The sequence below is a fragment of the Lipotes vexillifer genome, unplaced genomic scaffold, assembly GCF_000442215.2.
Source record: "Lipotes vexillifer unplaced genomic scaffold, Lipotes_vexillifer_v1.1 scaffold352, whole genome shotgun sequence".
Taxonomy (NCBI): Eukaryota; Metazoa; Chordata; class Mammalia; order Artiodactyla; family Lipotidae; genus Lipotes; species Lipotes vexillifer.
This window is the reverse complement of record NW_006776684.1, coordinates 495,617-513,796: the sequence shown is the minus strand read 5'-3', so window position 1 is coordinate 513,796 and position 18,180 is coordinate 495,617. Positions and strand designations below refer to the sequence as shown.

The 18,180-nt window shown below is 47.7% G+C and overlaps 1 protein-coding gene across 3 annotated transcripts in view; it reads right to left on the bottom strand.

Moving 5' to 3' along the window:
• The window catches only part of POU2F3 (POU class 2 homeobox 3), an 88,243-nt gene that overhangs the window by 38,646 nt on the left and 31,417 nt on the right, over positions 1–18,180 (bottom strand). For 2 of the 3 annotated variants that reach the window (XM_007450606.1, XM_007450607.1), the window contains exon 3: positions 17,438–17,472. The exons of the other annotated variant lie outside the window; for it this stretch is intronic. In XM_007450606.1, coding sequence (XP_007450668.1) covers positions 17,438–17,472 — 35 coding nt within the window. The remainder of the gene's footprint in view (positions 1–17,437; positions 17,473–18,180) is intronic. 3 annotated transcript variants of the gene reach the window in all.

Here is an 18,180-nt window from a genome sequence, read left to right as displayed (position 1 = left end):
TTTCCCTACTTTTGTCACCAAAACGATATGCAGTTAATGATTCTGCACATTTATTACCTGGGACACCTATCTTGCTTGTCTGTCACTTAGTAAGTGCTTAATTAAATAGATGCAGAATTGATGTATAAATACTTTCAATAATCCTTGAATTTAGAAAACTGGGTCTCAGAGAAGTCAAAGGATTTCCCAAAAGCCATACAGCTAGAAAGTGGCAGAGCTGGAATTTGAACCTACGTCTGACCAGATCCAGAATCAACCCTCTTTCTATTGTATCACACTGACTTAAAAAGGCATGCCAAACTAGGCTCATTTCCTTTTATATAGGGTTCTTAGTAATGAGGCTCAGGTGAATGCTGCAATTATTGTATGTATACACATATACATGTCTCTGGAGGTCAAGGTGGGGTCATAAGGGCTGAGACAGTGTTAGTTAATGAATCAATGCCATCCAGGAGGGATGTCTCCAACGGCGTGTCATGGGACTCTCTTCATCGTCCAGTCTTGTTAAGAATGCTATCAGTACCTTAGAGTATGATGATGTATGTGCCCTGCATACATCTCTGTATGACGAGCAGGGCTAGCTAGTACCTTGCACAAAGACATCAAGGTTAAAAAAAAATCTTGAAATTGTGCAAGGAAGGGAAGAAAGTAATAAGAAAAAACATAAGAGGAAATGTAAAAATCTTTTACTAAGAATATGAAAATTAACTTTACAAGTTGAGGCAACAGTGTAAATTTTTAAAAAAAGACTTGAGAGGTGTTAACTGACCCTAAGAGCATGTAAGTTGAAAGTGTGATACAATTATCTTTTAAAAAATCTGTAGGGTAGGCTGTACCATCCTAGTACAGTAGAGTATGGAGGGAGGTTCCCCTACTTAACCATGCAAGTTCAGGCGGAACAGGCCTGCCACTGTCTTATCTGGGCTTGGAAAGAAATCAGGGCACAATAAAGATATGGTACCTGCTCCACCAGGTTTTGTTGAATGAATAAATGGATGAATGAATGAACCAAGGGTCCCACTGTGCTCTGGCCTAGCCAGATGTTATCTGGGTATTGAATGTCGTACGCTTGTGGATACTACACTTAAAGAGGGTGATTGGCAGACCGAAACCTATACATATAAAGGCATCAAGGCACAAACAAGTTCAAAGAGTTTGTATAGCATTGTGCAAAAATATTTGAAGCAAGCTAATGCCCACTGATAGGGCAATGGAACAGTAAAATTACATTGAAAGAGTAGAACAGTATGTGGTCATTAACAATAATCATAATCAATCCTATATGTACTGCCATGAAACAATCTATAAATCTTATTTTTAAATTTCAAAAGAAAGTCTCAAAAGAATACACACTGTATAATTTATACCTACCTACATATGTACATATATATGCATTTTTAAAACTCCACGTATATTTATACATTTCCATTTGTATTCATATCCATGTACGTGCAGAGAGAAGATTCTTCTAAACACATACACACCACACCGATAAGAGGCATTTCCTCTGGGGAGAGGGCTGAGGCTGAACAGGGAACAAAATTCTTCTTGTTTACCTCTATTATTAAATATTTTTACAAGAAAGTATACATAGCATTCATGTACTATGTGTGTAATTGCTTTAAATAAGGCAAAATCAGAAACCTGACACGTGAAATTATTGAAGGAATTCTGGATGTTTACATGGAAAGGGGAAGACTTAGGCGTGAGAACTCTTCTCGAATACTGAACGGCTGTCAAGTGAAGGGGATGGACTCGGGCCTTGGAGCTGAGGCAGGCAGAATGATGACCACGGGGGCACCATCACAGGGAGATTGATGGGGTCTATCAGGAGGAAGAATGGCCAAGCACTGCAACCCGCTCAACCCTGGAGGGGGCTGTATTCTGGGTGGTGAGTCCCAAATTCCTGGGAGAGCTTTGGCAGAGGTGTTGAGCCAGCGGCCATCTGTCAGGGGTGTCAGCAGTAGAACGTATGCCCCAGGAGGTAGCTTAGGCTGGAATCACACTGGTTCCTAAGCTTTTGAGGCTCCTGACAAGTAAATCTTTTTTTTTTTTTTTTTCAGAGTTCAGAGAGTGTTCTTTTATTTTGCCAAATAATATTAAGCTAACCAGTATCACCTACTCAGGTCATCATTTCATTACATACCATTAATATTTTAATACCAAAAAAATGCAAAATCTCAGACTGTTAAAATTGAATACATTGAGCTTTATAAAAATTTGCTGTTTTCTTCTTTTAAGATGTCACTGTAGATGGTGAAAATTTAGCCATAAGATGTAATATTATGAATAAATAAGTGTATCGACAGACAGGATAGGAGAAAGGAAGAGGAAAGCCTTGGTGCCAGACAGCAGAGATCTGTGGAACCCTTCTGGGAACAGGGGGACAGGTGCTAAGGGACCCTTTAGCCCTAAGGGTTTATGTGTCTCTGACTCACTCCAGAGTTAGAAGCTCAACCCAAATTTGTCTCCACAGTTGACGAAAAATAAAGTCACAGTGATATCAGATGTGACTGGATATCCCCAACCATACTTTCCATTGAAGTGGCCAGGAGAAGGCAGTCCCAGGAGAACCTCAGTCCTGTCTTCCCTAAGGGGTATTTGTAAAGGGCCTATTCTGGCTTGAGATACATAGCTTGGTACTGAACTCTCAACCTCAAAGAGTTTAAATAAACTAGGTTAGCCAGAGTCCTATGTGCAGACCCTGGATCCCTAGAGGGTAGGCCTTGGCACCCAGCACCCACTGAGCAAACAGCTAAGACGCCTCATCCAACAACCCCTGGGGCCCAGCCAGCAAGTGGCGAAGTTGGGAAATATTAACCAGAGCGGACTGGATGGAGCCCACCACACACGCTATATGCAGACACCCAGCAAGCTCACCTCCCTGGGAAAAGGGGTGCGTTTCTGCGGATCGTTGGCTGAAAGACGACAGGGGGCAGAGCAGCATGAGGAGCGGAAGGTCCTGAAAAGCAGAGAGATGGGAGTTCCTGGCACCCAGGATGGAGGCATGGGCGGATAGGTTCATTCCAACTATCCATCAATCCATCTACTTAGGAAACACTTACTGAAAGTCTGCTCTGCGCCAGGCACTGCTCTACCGTAACCAATACAATATAGACTGTTTCCTCAAATATTTCCCATCTTCTGGAGGGCTACCTGGAGAAGAAGACATCTGAGCTGAGTTTGGAAAGATGAACGAGGGGCTGGCAGGGCGATGGGGAGTGAGGGGGCGGGGCGGGGGCGGGGGGGTGCGCGGGTAGAGAGGCCAGTCCTGGGGCTCATTCAAAACAGAGTCGAGCTGGAGCTCCCTGCTCTGTGACCTCCTGGAGGGGTGAGATAGGGAGGGTGGGAGGGAGGGAGACGCAAGAGGGAAGAGATATGGGAACATATGTATGTGTATGACTGACTCACTTTGTTATAAAGCAGAAACTAACACACCATTGTAAAGGTGCTGCCTCTTCCTTTATTCCTCTCTACTTTCAGGACACTTCCATCATTTCAAAGAGGCTCATATCCCGGCGGTACTTGGAAGTCCTTAGGACGGGGAAAGAAGGGGGCCTGGGGGTCCCTTGTGAGGTTAGACTCCCCCGATCCTTCTTCCGCCCACGCAGGATGGGGCAGCCAACACTAAGAGTGCTGGGCCCTTGCTGAGTGGCCAGGTTCTGGGCAAAGTCCCAAACCCCAGGTCCTGCCATTCCCCACCCTGCTTTATTCCAGAAGAGTGTCTGTCTCTTCCAGGCCTCGGGCAAGGCCAGGCTGGGGAGTGCCCTGATAGCCAGGAGGTTGTTCTCTGCCCCACCAGTTCCAGTGTAAGGGGAAGCACCAAACCCTCAGAAAGGAAGTTGGCTCTGGTTCACTGCAGAGAGGAAGGGACTCCTTGCCTTTGGGCGGCTGCACTGCTTTCTCCTCCAGAGTGGTGTTAACCCTTTCTGGCCTGGGGGCTCTTACCCTAGCAGCCTCACCTCTGAGAGTCCCAGCCCGGGACACGGGGCACAGAAGCACTCCACCACTGGTCCCGGCACGAATCAACATCTATGCCCAGGGACTGGGTGTCCAAATCCTTCTGGGCCTCAGTTTACCAGCTACCCAACTGGCCTGCAAAAACCCACTTCCAAGCCCTCAAGTGAGCCAGTCTACAGTGATGGGGTAAAGTTTAAAATTTTCCTTGTTAGGATCACACACTTTCTTTGAGAAGATGTCATCGAGGGAAAGCCAAACTGATATGTAACTCACTTTAAGCAAACCCTATAAATGATGCTTGGCTCCAGCTGACTGTAAAAGGGCATGCTTTATTCTCTGAAAAGATCCAGTGTAACACTTCTTTAAATAGCAGGTTCTTGGTGGAAAAAAAAAAAGAATTTAGTCGATAAAACTTTGACTTAGGTACAATATTTCGGGAACCACCCTTTTAGGTATGGTGAGGCATGCCTGTATTTACCCGGCACCAACTGAGTCTGGCATATTTTTCTTATTATTCCTCTAGTAACAGGCTGAGTCAGGTACAAGGGCACAAGTAAGAGCACTCAGAGGGATGCCAGCAGTTGAGCAGAACTGCCATCTGGAAAACGGTGAACCTCCGGCCTTCAGAGGCTCCCAAGGGCAGAGCTAAGAGGAAGCACAAGCTGGAGCCAGGCTGATGTGAAACGGGGCATCTAGAACCAAAACTGTTGCAAGAGCAACACTAGCCCAGTTTGTTGAGCACTTACTATGTCCCGGACAGTTTACACTCAAGATTGCATGTAATCCTCCTAACAATACTATTAGGTTGACGCTATGATTTCCCCCTTTTTTTACAAAGGCGGAAACTGAGGCTTGGGGAGGGTGAGTGACCGGGTTCCGCAGCTTCTGTTGGTAGAGCTGAGATTCAAATCCAGGTCTGTGCGACGCCAGAGCTGGACCTCTGACCACTACACTGCCATCTGCAAGCCTAAAACCAGACACCCTGCAGCGGTCCCTGCCAGCGAACTCTGTGGAGAAAATGTTAGAAGATGCCAGCTCAGGGGAGGGGCTGCCAAGCCAGAAAAACAAAACAGGGTGTGAACCAAGGATCCTTGGGGGTTGGGAGCCAAGGGTATTTTAGTGGCCTCACAGGGGAGAGGGAAGGGAGTCCTGACACTGGATCTGGACAAAAGCAGCAGAGGCCCAGGTGGCGATGGGGGCGATGGGGGCGATGGGGTCAGCCGATTAGTAGGATAAGCTGGATTTGGAGGCAGCAGACCAGCACTGGACACAGCGCCTATTATCGAGTAGACACTGAATAAAGGTACGTTGAATAAGTCTTGGCTCTGCCACTTAATTGAAGTCACTTTACCATTCTGAGTCTCAGTTCCCTTGTCAAATGAGAATGATAACACTTGTTTAATAGCTATTGTGAGTTAAAACTTATTGGCTTAATGGGGTCCTCTGTAAGTTGTCAAGCAGAGGGGGCCGTGAGATGGGATGTGGCCTGGTAGGGAACTGAGCAGCTACAAGGAAACAGCTCCTGAGCCCTAAGCGCGGCCTCCAAAGCCATTCTCAGGCTAGACTAGGAGAGGGACGTTTGAGGTGGAAAAGTTTATTTTCTGCCGCAGCTGTGATTCTGGGAGAAGGAGAATCTCCCAGGTACTAGAGCTGCCTCGACAGCCCTCCGACAGGGGGGCAACGAGAAGGGCAGGTCCCACCCCCTGCCCTGCAGGCACACGCACAAGGAAACGCCCCCTCCTCCCTGTACCCTTGTCACGCACAGGCCCAGGGAGGCGCTCCTCCACTTGGGGTAGGGGAACCCTCTGGGTAGGAACCCTTTTTCGCCCCACCCTTCCCCTGGCAGCCTTCCCTGAGCCTGCAGATAACATCTCTGCCATGCGAGCTGGCAAGCCCCGGCCGCGAGAGGTCTGCGGTGTGAGCGCGAGGGCTTGGGACCTGTGGAAAAGTACTGTGCAGACATCAGATGAGGGGCTCTGGGCAACATTAGGGCTTGTCGATTTGCAGGATCTCTCTGTCTCTCGCAAAAGCAGCCTGACACAGTGTAGAGTCAGACAGGCCTGTTGTATATCTGAGCTCCACCTTGGGTAAAAATTACTTAACCTCTCTGAGCTATAGTTACCCCAGCTGTATAAGGGGAATAATCACGCTTACCTCACTGGGCTGTCATAAGGATGAAGTAATATCAAGTAAGATATAACTTTAGGTAAAGTGCCTCGCACATCCCATCATCCTTGGTTTGAATCCTGGTTCCAAGCAAGTCTCTTGACCTTTCTGAGACTCAGTTTCCTCATCTGTAAAATGGGAGTTCTAAAAGCTACTGCTCTAGGTTGCTGTAAGGTTTCAAGGAGATACTGCTTATGAAGGGCTCGGCCCAGCCTTTCAACCCAGGGTGGTATTAACTTCTTCTGTCACTGGGGCCAAATCCAGCTTCCTTTTCAAGACCCCTGCCCCAAAAAGACTCTTACGTGAGAGGGGGATGAACTGGCCCTGCTTTACCAGAATCTACACCCACCAGAGGCAACTCATTCAAATCTCCAAAGAAAACCCCCTTTTGGATCTCTGCAGAATCACGGAGAGGGTTCCAACACTTCCCTCCTCCTCTTGTGTCCTCACCACTCTCCACCCCACACCTGAGCGCAGAGGAACATTCGGTCTCCACTCCGCATCGAGATGCACTGTGGGCCTGTGCCCGTGCTGCAGCCTGAATGAGCTGGCCCGACACCCAGTACCCCCAGAGAGGCTTTGTGGTGTTGTTGTGGGTAGCTGGGTCAACCAGGGTGTTCTAGGGTCAGGGCTCCTGAAAACCCCGGCCACTCCCATTCCTACCTGCTCTGCACCGTGCTGCTCTCAACAAGGCTCAGTCCATCGAATGCCAAGGCTGCTGCCCAGGCCACAAACAGGACACAGTTGACAGCTGAGCCTCAGGCCAAAGAGCAGAGCATGATTGGCAAAGGAGGACAAATTTCCACCTCTCCAAATGCGAAGACACTCATCATTTGCTTCCCACCCAAACTTGGGGTAGGTGGGGGAAGCTTAGATGGAGAGATCGTGGATCTCAGAAAAAAATTGCCTTTCTGATGACATCTAAACACCAGTTTAGATGCAGCCCATCTCAACCGGTGCAAGCCCAGTGCAGCAGCCATCCAGGGAGGGAAGGGGAAGAGAGAATGATGGGTTCTCATTCATCAGAAGTAATAGCAGCTAATGTTTATTGGTCGATGACTATATGTCAGAGCCTATTCTAAGTTATGTATCTTATCTATAATTAACCCTTACAACATGACTGAAAAGTAGGTTCTATGACTGTTCTCACTTTTGGATGAGACTGTGAGACGTGGAGAGGTTGGCCACCACAGACAATCGGCTCAACTGCTACGTGGAACCGCCTCCTCCAAGACGAGCAGGGCCATGGAGCGGGAGAGCCATGGAGTCTGGAGTCTGGCCAGCCTGGCTTTAAATTCCCCACTTATGGACGGAGTGATTGTGGGAAAATTCCTTAACCTCTCAGAGTCTCAGCTTTCTCATCTATAGAATTGGAACGATCCCAATGACCTCACAGTGTCGCTCTAAGTAATAAATGGAACGATAAAAATGAAGCGTTTGGCGCTCGGCACCTGCACACAGGCAGGATCCAATAACTATTTCTATTGTTATATTATCTTGACTACAATGGGGAAATCACTTTGGAGAAAGGAATCATTTCTTCTCACCAATGATCTCCTGCCTGAAAATTCTGTTCTCCATCAACCTTGTTACTCAATAAGCCCAGCTTATTCCCTGCTGAAGCTGCACTGGTTTACATATCCCCTGTTCTGACATTTTAAGGAACTTTTCAGACCTGTCTCCTTTATTGGATAGCAAGTAAGTTCTCTGAGGGCAGGTCTGGGTGTATTATTTGGGGGTGCCTCTTCCCAGTGCTGGGGAGCCTCCGTTTTCCACTGTCCTGTCTTTCTGTGTGGAAGGATCACAGCTAGAGGAACGTCTCGCCCTCTGCCTCCTGGTAGAAGTGACCTATGTCCCTGGTGAGTCTAGGTCAGCTGTCCTCACTGGGGATGACAGCAAACCTGGTCATTCTCTGAAATCTATGCGGTGGTTTTTCTGTCTTAATAATTAGGAGGCTCTATTTGCATTTACCAGGCAGAGAACAGGCATTCTAGACATCCTGCAATGCAGAAGACAATACCAGACAAGAAATTCTTGTTCGTGTCCTGTACAACTCGCATCTGACTTTCAAATGCCCCACTGGACACTCGTGTCAGTAAAAAGCCTGCCTGTATCACATGAGCCTAGAGCCCAATTCCAATTTTTATGCAGGCACAACATATCTTTTGCACACTTCTGATATGCACTGACTTTTTCCGGGATGCCATTTTCTGTATAAATTGAGGAAAGATTATATTTTATTTTGTTTGGAAGTTTACCAAGAGTTGTTTAACATTTTGGAAAATCATGGCTTTTCAGCTGCCAGTAGAGCATACCAATATCAGTCTGTACTTGTGTCTGTCACATTCATATAGGTGCAAGCATCCTACTATCTCATCAAACCTTCCAGAGGAATGTGCCCAAGCATTTACTTGCTGAAATACATATTATATCATTTTAATTTTTTTCATTCTCCTTTGAATCCTTATTCAAATTAGAGTATCTTGCCGATTTTTATGTATGTTTTCTATAAATTTCATTCTAGGATATTAAAGGGGCTTTATAGCATCCTTGTTACAAGGAACATTCGGTCTGATAAGGCTAAGAACACAGGCTTAGAAGGAAGTGGGTGTGTGCGACTTGACACCTTCTGAGACCTGCCTGTTGGCTAGGAGGGTACTTTATGGTCTGTTCTCCACCAGCTCTATCTGGGCCCGGTGGATGTATTTATTTCTGGAGCAAGGCCTTTGAAAGTCCGTTGTGGCTACACATCAAAGCCGCGTCCCCCAACGAGTTAAGTGAATATAAGTTCTGGCCTGTTGTTCAAGTGCAGCCTTTTAGAATAAATTGTACACTTTTTAAAGGGTATCTCCTAAAAACAATACTTTATTGTGCTCCTCTCCTCTTGTTTGACAAAGATATAAGAGCTATGTTTTGATGTCCACTATACACTTTTTGTCCATCTAGGCTTTCTGGTAGAATTATCCACTATCTTTGTCATTACTTTGTCTTTGTAATTTTATTGTTAAATGATTTTTATAGCAATGTTTCCTGGGGTAGCCGTGTCACTTTCTTTTTGGCGATAAGAACACGCTAAAAACAAACAAACAAAAAACCAACCCTGTCCCCCACTGCAGCTCTATCTCTCAGGCTCCTGTATCTATTTTTTTTCAACTGCTTTGGTACCTTGGAGGGGGAAAGAAAAAGGATCTTAGACATCAACACTCTAAAACCCAACCCTACTGCTTAGGGTTGAGCAAAATGTGGCTGGCTGGCTCTGCATCCTCTTCTCTTAGTCTGTCCATCCACCCTCAGGAATCCTGCCTCAACCTGGAAGTACAGGACCAGAAGAAGGCTCTTGCAGCAGAGGGAAACAAGCCTCAGAGGATCAAGAGTTTCGCCATCCTTAATTCTCATCCTCCAAGGTCTTTCACAGGGAGGTCTCAGAGTCTCCCTCCAGCTTATTGGGCCAACTACCCCTGGCTCTACACACCTGCCTGGCTTTCTTAGACTCACTGAACCAGCCCCATCAGCATTATTACAGTGCGGGGGCCCTCCCTCCCCTCCGCAGCCTCTGTTACATTTTCTTCCCACCAGCTGGGAGCTCCCGTGGGCAGGGACCACGTTCTACTCCCCTCTGACCCCTCACAGCTAGACACAGGTTTGTGCAACTAAACGGTCAAATGTGGTCAGTTAATTCCCTCCCTTGTCCTCTGATGCTCAGCTACTGTGGTGCCGGCCCTCCTGGGGCTGCTCTCTGGGTGCCTGGCGGAGGGGCTCACTATGTCTTCACTGCAGACCTTCACTTGAGAGTCTGGTCCTGCCTCCCCTGTGTCTCCATGATGGGCCTCCCCGGAGAAGCCTCTCCATCATTCAGAATGCAGAGAACTTTCCTTAGGCTGAACTTTGTTGATTTTAGAGAAGATGTCCCATTGAGCTGATTAAACACTACAATCAACGCATGCCGGGAGCAGACAGAATCCGTGGGATTGACATATATACCCTAATATGTATAAAACAGATAACTAATAAGAACTTGCTCTGTAAAAAATAAATAAAATAAAATTCAAAAATTCAAAAATAAAAAGAAAGAATTCGTGGTAGCTCACAGTCATGAAAACGGCGAAGGAAAATCCCATTTGATTCAAAACCAAACGCTCTATGGGAGCGCAGTGGGACCACTGCTCTGGACTAGCTGGACGGGTTCCCGAGAGAGGCACTGGAGGGCTGAATGTTGCGGCCGCAGGTGAGCCGAGAATGCTGCCAGGCCTGGGGCTGAGATAGAATCCCAGGCCACTGGGTCTCAGCTTTGGGGGTAGGAAGCTCAGGGACAGAGACACCTGCCAGCTTGCTTCAGACTCTCTTCTGGCCTCAGAGAACTTTTGTGAAGTCTTCTAGCAAGACTTAGCTTTCAACAGCATAGGTGGAGACATTGCTCTGATGGGTCTGGTGGACACCCACAGCCCTGGATGACGAGGGGCCCAGTAGTCACCGGCACAGAGCAGGGCAAGGCTTCCCAGGTGTGCATCTGTCACTGTGGACTCTCCAAGCCCCTTTAAGCCAATGATACTTCCTAATGTTCTTCTGAAGTTAGCTGTTGGTTGAAAGAGCAGGAAATGGGGACTTCCCTGGTGGCTCAGTGGTTCAGAGTCTGCCTGCCAACTCAGGGGACATGGGTTCGATCCCTGATCTGGGAAGATCCCACATGCCACGGAGCAACTAAGCCTGTGCGCCACAACTACTGAGCCTGCGCTCTAGAGCCTGTGAGCCACAACTACTGAGCCCGCAGGCCACAACTACTGAAGCCCGTGTGCCTACAGCCCGTGCTCCGCAACGAGAGAAGCCACCGCAATGAGAAGCCCGCGCACCGCAATGAAGAGCAGCCCCTGCTCGCCACAACTAGAGAAAGCCTGAGCTCAGCAACGAAGACCCAATGCAGCCAAAAAAAAAGAGCAGGAAATTGAAGTGGAGAAACTCTGTGAACAGGAAGCTGTCCCTCAGGCTCCTGACTTCACCCACAGGGCACTCAGCCTTCCCTCCCTGCCTCCCAGAAGAGCCCTTCTCTTCTTCTAGGCTAAACCCTCCACCCATGTTCTCTCTTTTCTGTCTCCTCTATGGCATCTCCTATCTCTCCCCAGGCCCACAACCCACCAAAGTCTCCCTCATCCCCAACACCTTCCCTTCACACTGTCTCCATTTTCAGCCAACATCTGCATCCCTTTATCATACCACTCCTTGAAAGGGAATTCTGCAGTCCTCGTCTCCATCATTTCCTAACTTCTCCTTACCCCTCGACGACAGCAATCTGGCTTCTGCTCTCACCACAGATGCTAGAGATGCTACGATGAGGCCACCAGTGTTCACCTCACTGCCAAACCGTGGCCACTTCCAGGCTGGGGCTCTACAGTATCACTGCATGCTGTGATGCTGTCTGCTATCCCCACCTTCATATGAAAGTCTCTCCTTTGTGGCTGTGGTTCCCCTCCCATCCCTTTAACCACTCCTTCTTGGTCTCATCTCTGGGTGCCCATTCCTCAGCCTGTCCCCTACATGCTCCTTCTCTCCAGGTCTGCTCTGGGTTCTCATCCCTGTCTGCGCACCTTCCCTATAGGTGACCTCACTCCCTCCCATCACTTTGGTTAACACGATTCGATGGTGACTCCTCAGTATGCGTCCTGACCTGTCTTCTGGGCTCCGGATCCAAATTTCTCATCATGTATTGAGCGCCTATTGTCCATTATCTGCCCTTCGTCCTCTTCCCATCACCTGGACAAATTGGCTGGACCTCCCGTTCTCTTGATCTCTTGTTACAGTCCCACTAATGCTCAGTATCCCAAGCTAGAAACCTAAGAATCCTGCTGGACCCTTCCCCTTCCTTAGCTGTCCATATCCAAACTGTTGACAAAATCCTCCTGATTTTATACCAAAAATCTCTCTCAAATCTGAGTCTCTCCATGCTTTACTGACACAGGAATAATAATAGCAAATACCTATGCAGTTTATATGTTCTAGACATTGTCTAAGAGGTATACACGCGCACGCGCACACACACACACACACACACACACACACACACACACACACACACACACTAACAACAGCCTTGTGAGATAGGTACCATTATTCTCCCCACCTGTAAGATGAGGAGACCGAGGAACACAGAAGCTGAAGAACTTGCCCAAGGTCACACCGCCAGGTAGTGCCAAGCCCAGGAGTCAAACCCAGGTCGTCTGGCTCTAAGTCTGTGTGCTTAATCCCTCTCCTTGGCATTGCCCACTCCTCCTACCACAATGGCAGCCTATCAGGCCTCTCTTGCATCAGTGCATCATTCATCTTTCCTTCCCTCCACACCACACCCCCTTCTAAGGCTCTTCCATTAAATCAAACTAGTTATGCTTGAAAATGCCCACAGGATAAAATCTAAACTTCTTGGGAATTCCCTGGTGGTCCAGTGGTTAGGGCTCTGTGCTTTCCCTGCTGAGGGCCCGGGTTCAATCCCTGATTGGGGAACTAAGATGCCACAAGCCATGCAGCACAGCCAAAATAAACAAATAAATAAATAAACTTCTTTGCTGGGTATTCAAAGATCTGCATAATCTGGCCCAGCCTCATCTTCCACCATCACATCCCATGCTGACCTTCTCACAGTTCCCTTTTACATAGTGAGGCTTCACCCTTACTGTCTCCTAGGCCTGGAATATTCTTGCCGCCCCTCTCTGCCAGTCAATCAAACCCCCTTCTCTTCCCTTGTCACCCGCTTCAACACCATCTCTTTGGTGACATCCTTGGGCAGTATCTCAGAGCTCAGTACTCTTATGCGTCTTACAGAATGCACTGCAGAGTTCATTGCCATTTATCTTCTTACCAATGACACCCTCTATCCAGCTCTTAGGAATGACTAAATATTCAAAGAATGAATGTGTGGCCCTAGATCCAGCCTGCTGGGTCCTCCTGTCTCTGCCCCTGAATTTCAGAAGATTCTTTTCGCTGGACCACACAAGATCATAAAGGCTGGAAAGATTCCATGTGACATCTTTCTCCTCACTCTCTACAGCTCAGGGTGAAGAAATGGACACTCTCTTTCCCATTTCTCTGCAAAGAAAAACATGAAAGGAAAGTGGAAGCAAAACCAAACAGAATATGGCATGAGAGTGTTGATGGAACCACAACATACAGACTGCAGGGGCCTTAGCAATCACCTCAAGCAAATGTCTTCCTTTTATTCATGAGGACACTAAGGCCCAGAAAGGGGAAGAGGACTGTGTAGGGTGGAAACAGCACCGGCACCCAGGACCTCTGATTCCCTGTCCAGGGATCTGGCCTTGTTCGGTTGCCTCCCAACTCTGTCCTAAGCTTTCCTAGGGACTGAGGGGTGGCCCTGTTTCTGGGTCTCTGGGTCAGCTCACAGTTATCTCCCAAACAGGCTCAGGCTGCTTTCCTGGGACGAGGAAGTTAAGAGGCTCAGCACGAAACTTCATGACGAGGCAGCGTCCTTCGCTCATGCAACCTTAGGACAGCAGTGCGCCCAGGGCCTGGTTGCAATTCCCAACTGCACCGACTGGCTTGGGGCTTTCCAACGTGAGCCTCACCAAGGGCAGCGACTCATCCTTTGCTCTCCTGCGTCTGCCACCCCGTCTCTGTATCAGACACAGAGGCCGCTCCTACACAATACTCCTTCCCTCCCCACTCCCTGCACCTCCCACTTCCTCCCAGTTAGTCATGGTGAGGTCACACTCAGCCGCTGGCTCCCAGGCCTCTCTCTAAGGACGATGTGTACGTTCAGGAAGACGGGAGTTGAGAGACTGCAGACGATGCTGCTGCAAGGCATCATGGGTAAAATGAGCTCTGGAGTCAAAGAGATGTGGGTTCAAGTCCTGGCTCTGCCAGCTGACCAATCTGAGTGACCTTCAGTAGATTACTTAATCTCTCAAATCCTTTGCCTAATCAGGTGGGGCTGCCTGGGAGGCAATTTCCTTACCTGTATAAGGGGGATAGTAACACTTGGTATACAGTGAGAATCAGATGAGACAAAGTGCCAAAAGCACTTTGCCCAGTGCCTCGGGGTCACCAACGTTGGTTTACTTCCCTTGTTACGAAGCACGAGGGTATCACTGTCAGTGCAAGGGCCTGAGAAATCCTGATGCCCACCTGCAGGCCCGCAAGTGAACTGGTGAGAATGTGAGGGTGCGGGCCTTGGTATCTGAGGCATCCGAGAGACAGTGAGAGGGAGCGAGGAGGGCCTTAGGGAGGGTGTGGACATGTGTGCTTGTGCACAGAGAAGAGCTCCAGTCTAAGTGTGTAAATGAGCGTGACCAGCTGAGCCTCTCTTCCTCCAAAATTCCAACCTCTTTAAAGAAAAGATCTTTATGTGTCTGTTCTTGTCAGTAATGAGAAACGCAAAAACCCTTCCCAGGGGAGGGTGGAACTGCCCCCTTCCCACGAGCCTCATCGAAGGGAAGTGAACGCTAGTGAGGCCCTCCCCTGACAGAAGCCAGGAAACTTTCTCCCAACTGGTGGGGAAACCATACCCCAAAGGATGTTCAAAGGGCCGGGGCCTCTCTGTAGGCTGCTGGGGCCAGAGGGGCTGTCCCTAGCCTTGTCCTAAGCACGAGGGTTTCCCAAGCTCTAGAAAGATCACACAGGCAGCCAAACCCACCGGGCCTGTGCAGCGGGTCACCTCCGGGCTGGGCTGGTGCCACCACCTCTTGGTGTGGGATGGGCTCCTCCACATCTCGTCCAAGGGACCATGAGAGGTGGACCCTGGGCTGGGACCCTCGGAAAGCACAGGCAACAGGCCACATCCCAACCTGCCGAGGGCTCCTTCAGGATCACTTAATCCTCGGGAATGTCCTCCATCCTCCTGCCCCGAAAACAAACCTGGCCAAACTATCCCTTAGATGAGGATCTGTCTCATCTTTAAAGACCTTGAGAGAGAAGCTGGTTCCACAGTCTCCCTCCCTTGGTAGCTCTTCCATTGTTTGATAAGCCACACTGGCTGCAAGTCCTTCCTCGTAGCTCACCTAGATGCGTCTTTAACTGAAGCCTACCTCTGTCTTAGGTCTTGAGGGGAGAGGGAGAGTAGTTGGCCTCCATGTGTTAGCAAAATTCCCCAATGAACACAATTGCAGAAGTTGCCTAAGAGGTTTTGGGTTAGGACTCCAGATTGTTCCTCTCCGACTGTGAAGGATGTACCCAGAGTTAAAAGCCTTTCAGGAAACGTTAGTAGGGACTTCAAATCACTCTACAGATAAAGGAGGATAAGAACATATGTCTGAGTTTGACCTCCACCCCTGGCTTGCTTCTAAACTTGGACTCTGGATATGAGTGGGAAGGACCCCTAGTGAGTATCAAATGTATCCCCAGATTGCGGTTGTCTTTCCTTCCCCCTGGCTGTCTCCTTCTCTAGCCCACTCTTCTCTGCTTGACAAACTCTACTGACTCTTCAGAGCTAGAATCAAATATCACCTCCTCCGTGAAGCCTGCCCTGAGCTACCGGGGAGAACGAAGTATTCTCATTTCTGTTTGACACCATATGCTTTTTACATGCCTCCAATAAAGCATGAATGAGATTGTATTATAATTATCCACTCAAGAGTTTCTCTCTCCCCTCCCCTCTCCCTCTCCCTCTATCTCTATCTCCCCCACTCCTCAATCTAGACTGTGAGCTCCTCCAGGGAAGAGATCATGTCTTAATTTCCTTTGTATTCCCACATCTGGCACAGTACGTGTTCCCTCCCCCACCCCAAATTTATGAAATAAATTAATTTTTCAGCTGAGAAAACTCATACTAAAAATATTAAGTGACTTGACCAAACTTATACAGCTAGCTGGTGGCCCAAACGGGACCCAAATCCAGGCTTTCTGACTTTGTTTCTAATTCTCACGTCTCTGCCTCACTCTAGGGCCCAGTGTTGCTTCCTGCTTGTCTCCAATTTAGACTTTGTCCCCCCAGTGAACCCTCCCACCATCTGCCTCTGACATCACACCTTGTCTTCGCCCTCAGCCCCCAATCTTCCTATCAGCCTCTAACTTCAATGGGAAGGTCCTCTCTTCATTCACCCTCCTCTTTACACATCCAGATCTACCCATCTTTCAATCCATCCAACACCACCCTCCCCTGGCTGAAACCCTCCCCGACTATCTTGAACTCCACCCAGCTCGTTCCTTTAAAGGCGCCCAGCTTGTATCTCCATTGTCCCACTGAGCTGGGTTACACCCTCCTTCCAGAGCTCTTTTTGTCCTGGCTCCCCTGTTTTGTCCTCTATCTTCTTCTTTTAAATCAGGAGTTCCTTTGGCTATTTACAATAGCCAGGACTTGGAAGAAACCTAACTGTCCATCGGCAGATGAATGGATAAAGAAGATGTGGCACATATATACAACGGAGTATTACTCAGCCATAAAAAGGAACGAAATTGAGTTATTTGTAGTGAGGTGGATGGACCTAGAGTCTGTCATACAGAGTGAAGTAAGTCAGAAAGAGAAAAACAAATACCATGTGCTAGCACATATTACAGAATCTAAAAACAAACAAAAAAAAGGTTCTGAAGAACCTAGGGGCAGGACAGGAATAAATACGCAGACGTAGAAAATGGACTTGAGGACACGGGGAGTGGGAAGGGTAAGCTGGGACAAAGTGAGAGAGTGGCATGGACATATATACACTACCAAACGTAAAATAGACAGCTAGTGGGAAGCAGTCACAAAGCACAGGGAGATCAGCTCGGTGCTCTATGACCACCTAGAGGGGTGGGCTAGGGAGGGTGGGAGGGAGGGAGACGCAAGAGGGAAGAGATATGGGGACATATGTATATGTATAACTGATTCACTTTGTTGTAAAGCAGAAACTGACACACCATTGTAAAGCAATTATACTTCAATAAAAATGTTAGAAATAAATGAATAAATCAATCAATCAGGAGTTCCCTGAGGAACCCAACCCTCCATCTTTTGTACCTTCACAAATTCCTGTACACATAGTCAGGCCACGCAAACAGACTTGCCCAAGAGGCAACTCAAGCTGAGCTTTGATGGGAAAAAAGTTGTGGTCTTAGATTCCAGACCACATCCAGCCTGCAGATAATCCTCAATAGGGCTGTGCTGTCAGTACTCTTTTGAGGACATAATGAAGAGGTGACCCCAACGTTGGATTGTGGATTGGGGGAGGGTTTGGATGCCAAAGCCCTTGAAAGACTCCTTTCAATTCTGAGAGCTATGAGTCTATGAATAAACACCCTCAAACTTCCCTTAATCTTCTTTGTGTCCCCACACCTAACACAGTATGAATGACCCCCAAAATTTATAGAATAAAGGTTTTCTTCTGAATGTCCTTACCTGCCTGTTGAAATCTAAGCCGTTTCGATCATTTCCTGGAAGAGATTAAAAAAAAAAAAAGAAGACATTAATAGCTAGCAGGATTGGAAGAGACTGAAAGTTAGTGGAAAATAGGATGTTGGGATGGGCTTATCTTTATTTTGAAAAAGAACAAAAGCCTGCCCTGTGGCCAGAATCTTCCAGCTTATCCTGTTTCCTGGAAAAGTCTTTGGAAAATCTCCTTCAGGAAGGTAGGTAACCAGGGAAAGGGGAGACTGACTTGTCCAAGGTCACATAGAGTCTCACTGAGATTAGAACTTGCCACACCAGATTGCTTCTGCCAAATGCCCTCGGACAGAAGCTGTGATACATGCTGTAATGGAAAAGCAAGGAATGGCCAGCTACAAATCCTAAAGGAATTGCCCGAAGGCAGGAAGGCCTCCCGCTATCCCAGCCCTCCAGCATTGATGACACCTAAATCATGTCAGGTAGATGAGTGTCACCCCTGTTTCCATCCCCTCCCAACTTTCATTCTTGGTTTTATTCATCTTTTTCCCTTTATAATAAATGTTGGGTTGAAAAAGTAAATGTGTGCTTAATAGAGAAAACTTTTTGGTACAGAAAAAGTAAAAAGTAGCAGAAAAATCAATCTGCAGAGAGGCAGCTGCAATTAATATTTTTGTATATTTTATGGTCTTTTTATGCTTGTTTTTCCTCATTGATATATATCGCTCTGTACAGATTTTTTTTTTTTTTTTTTTTTT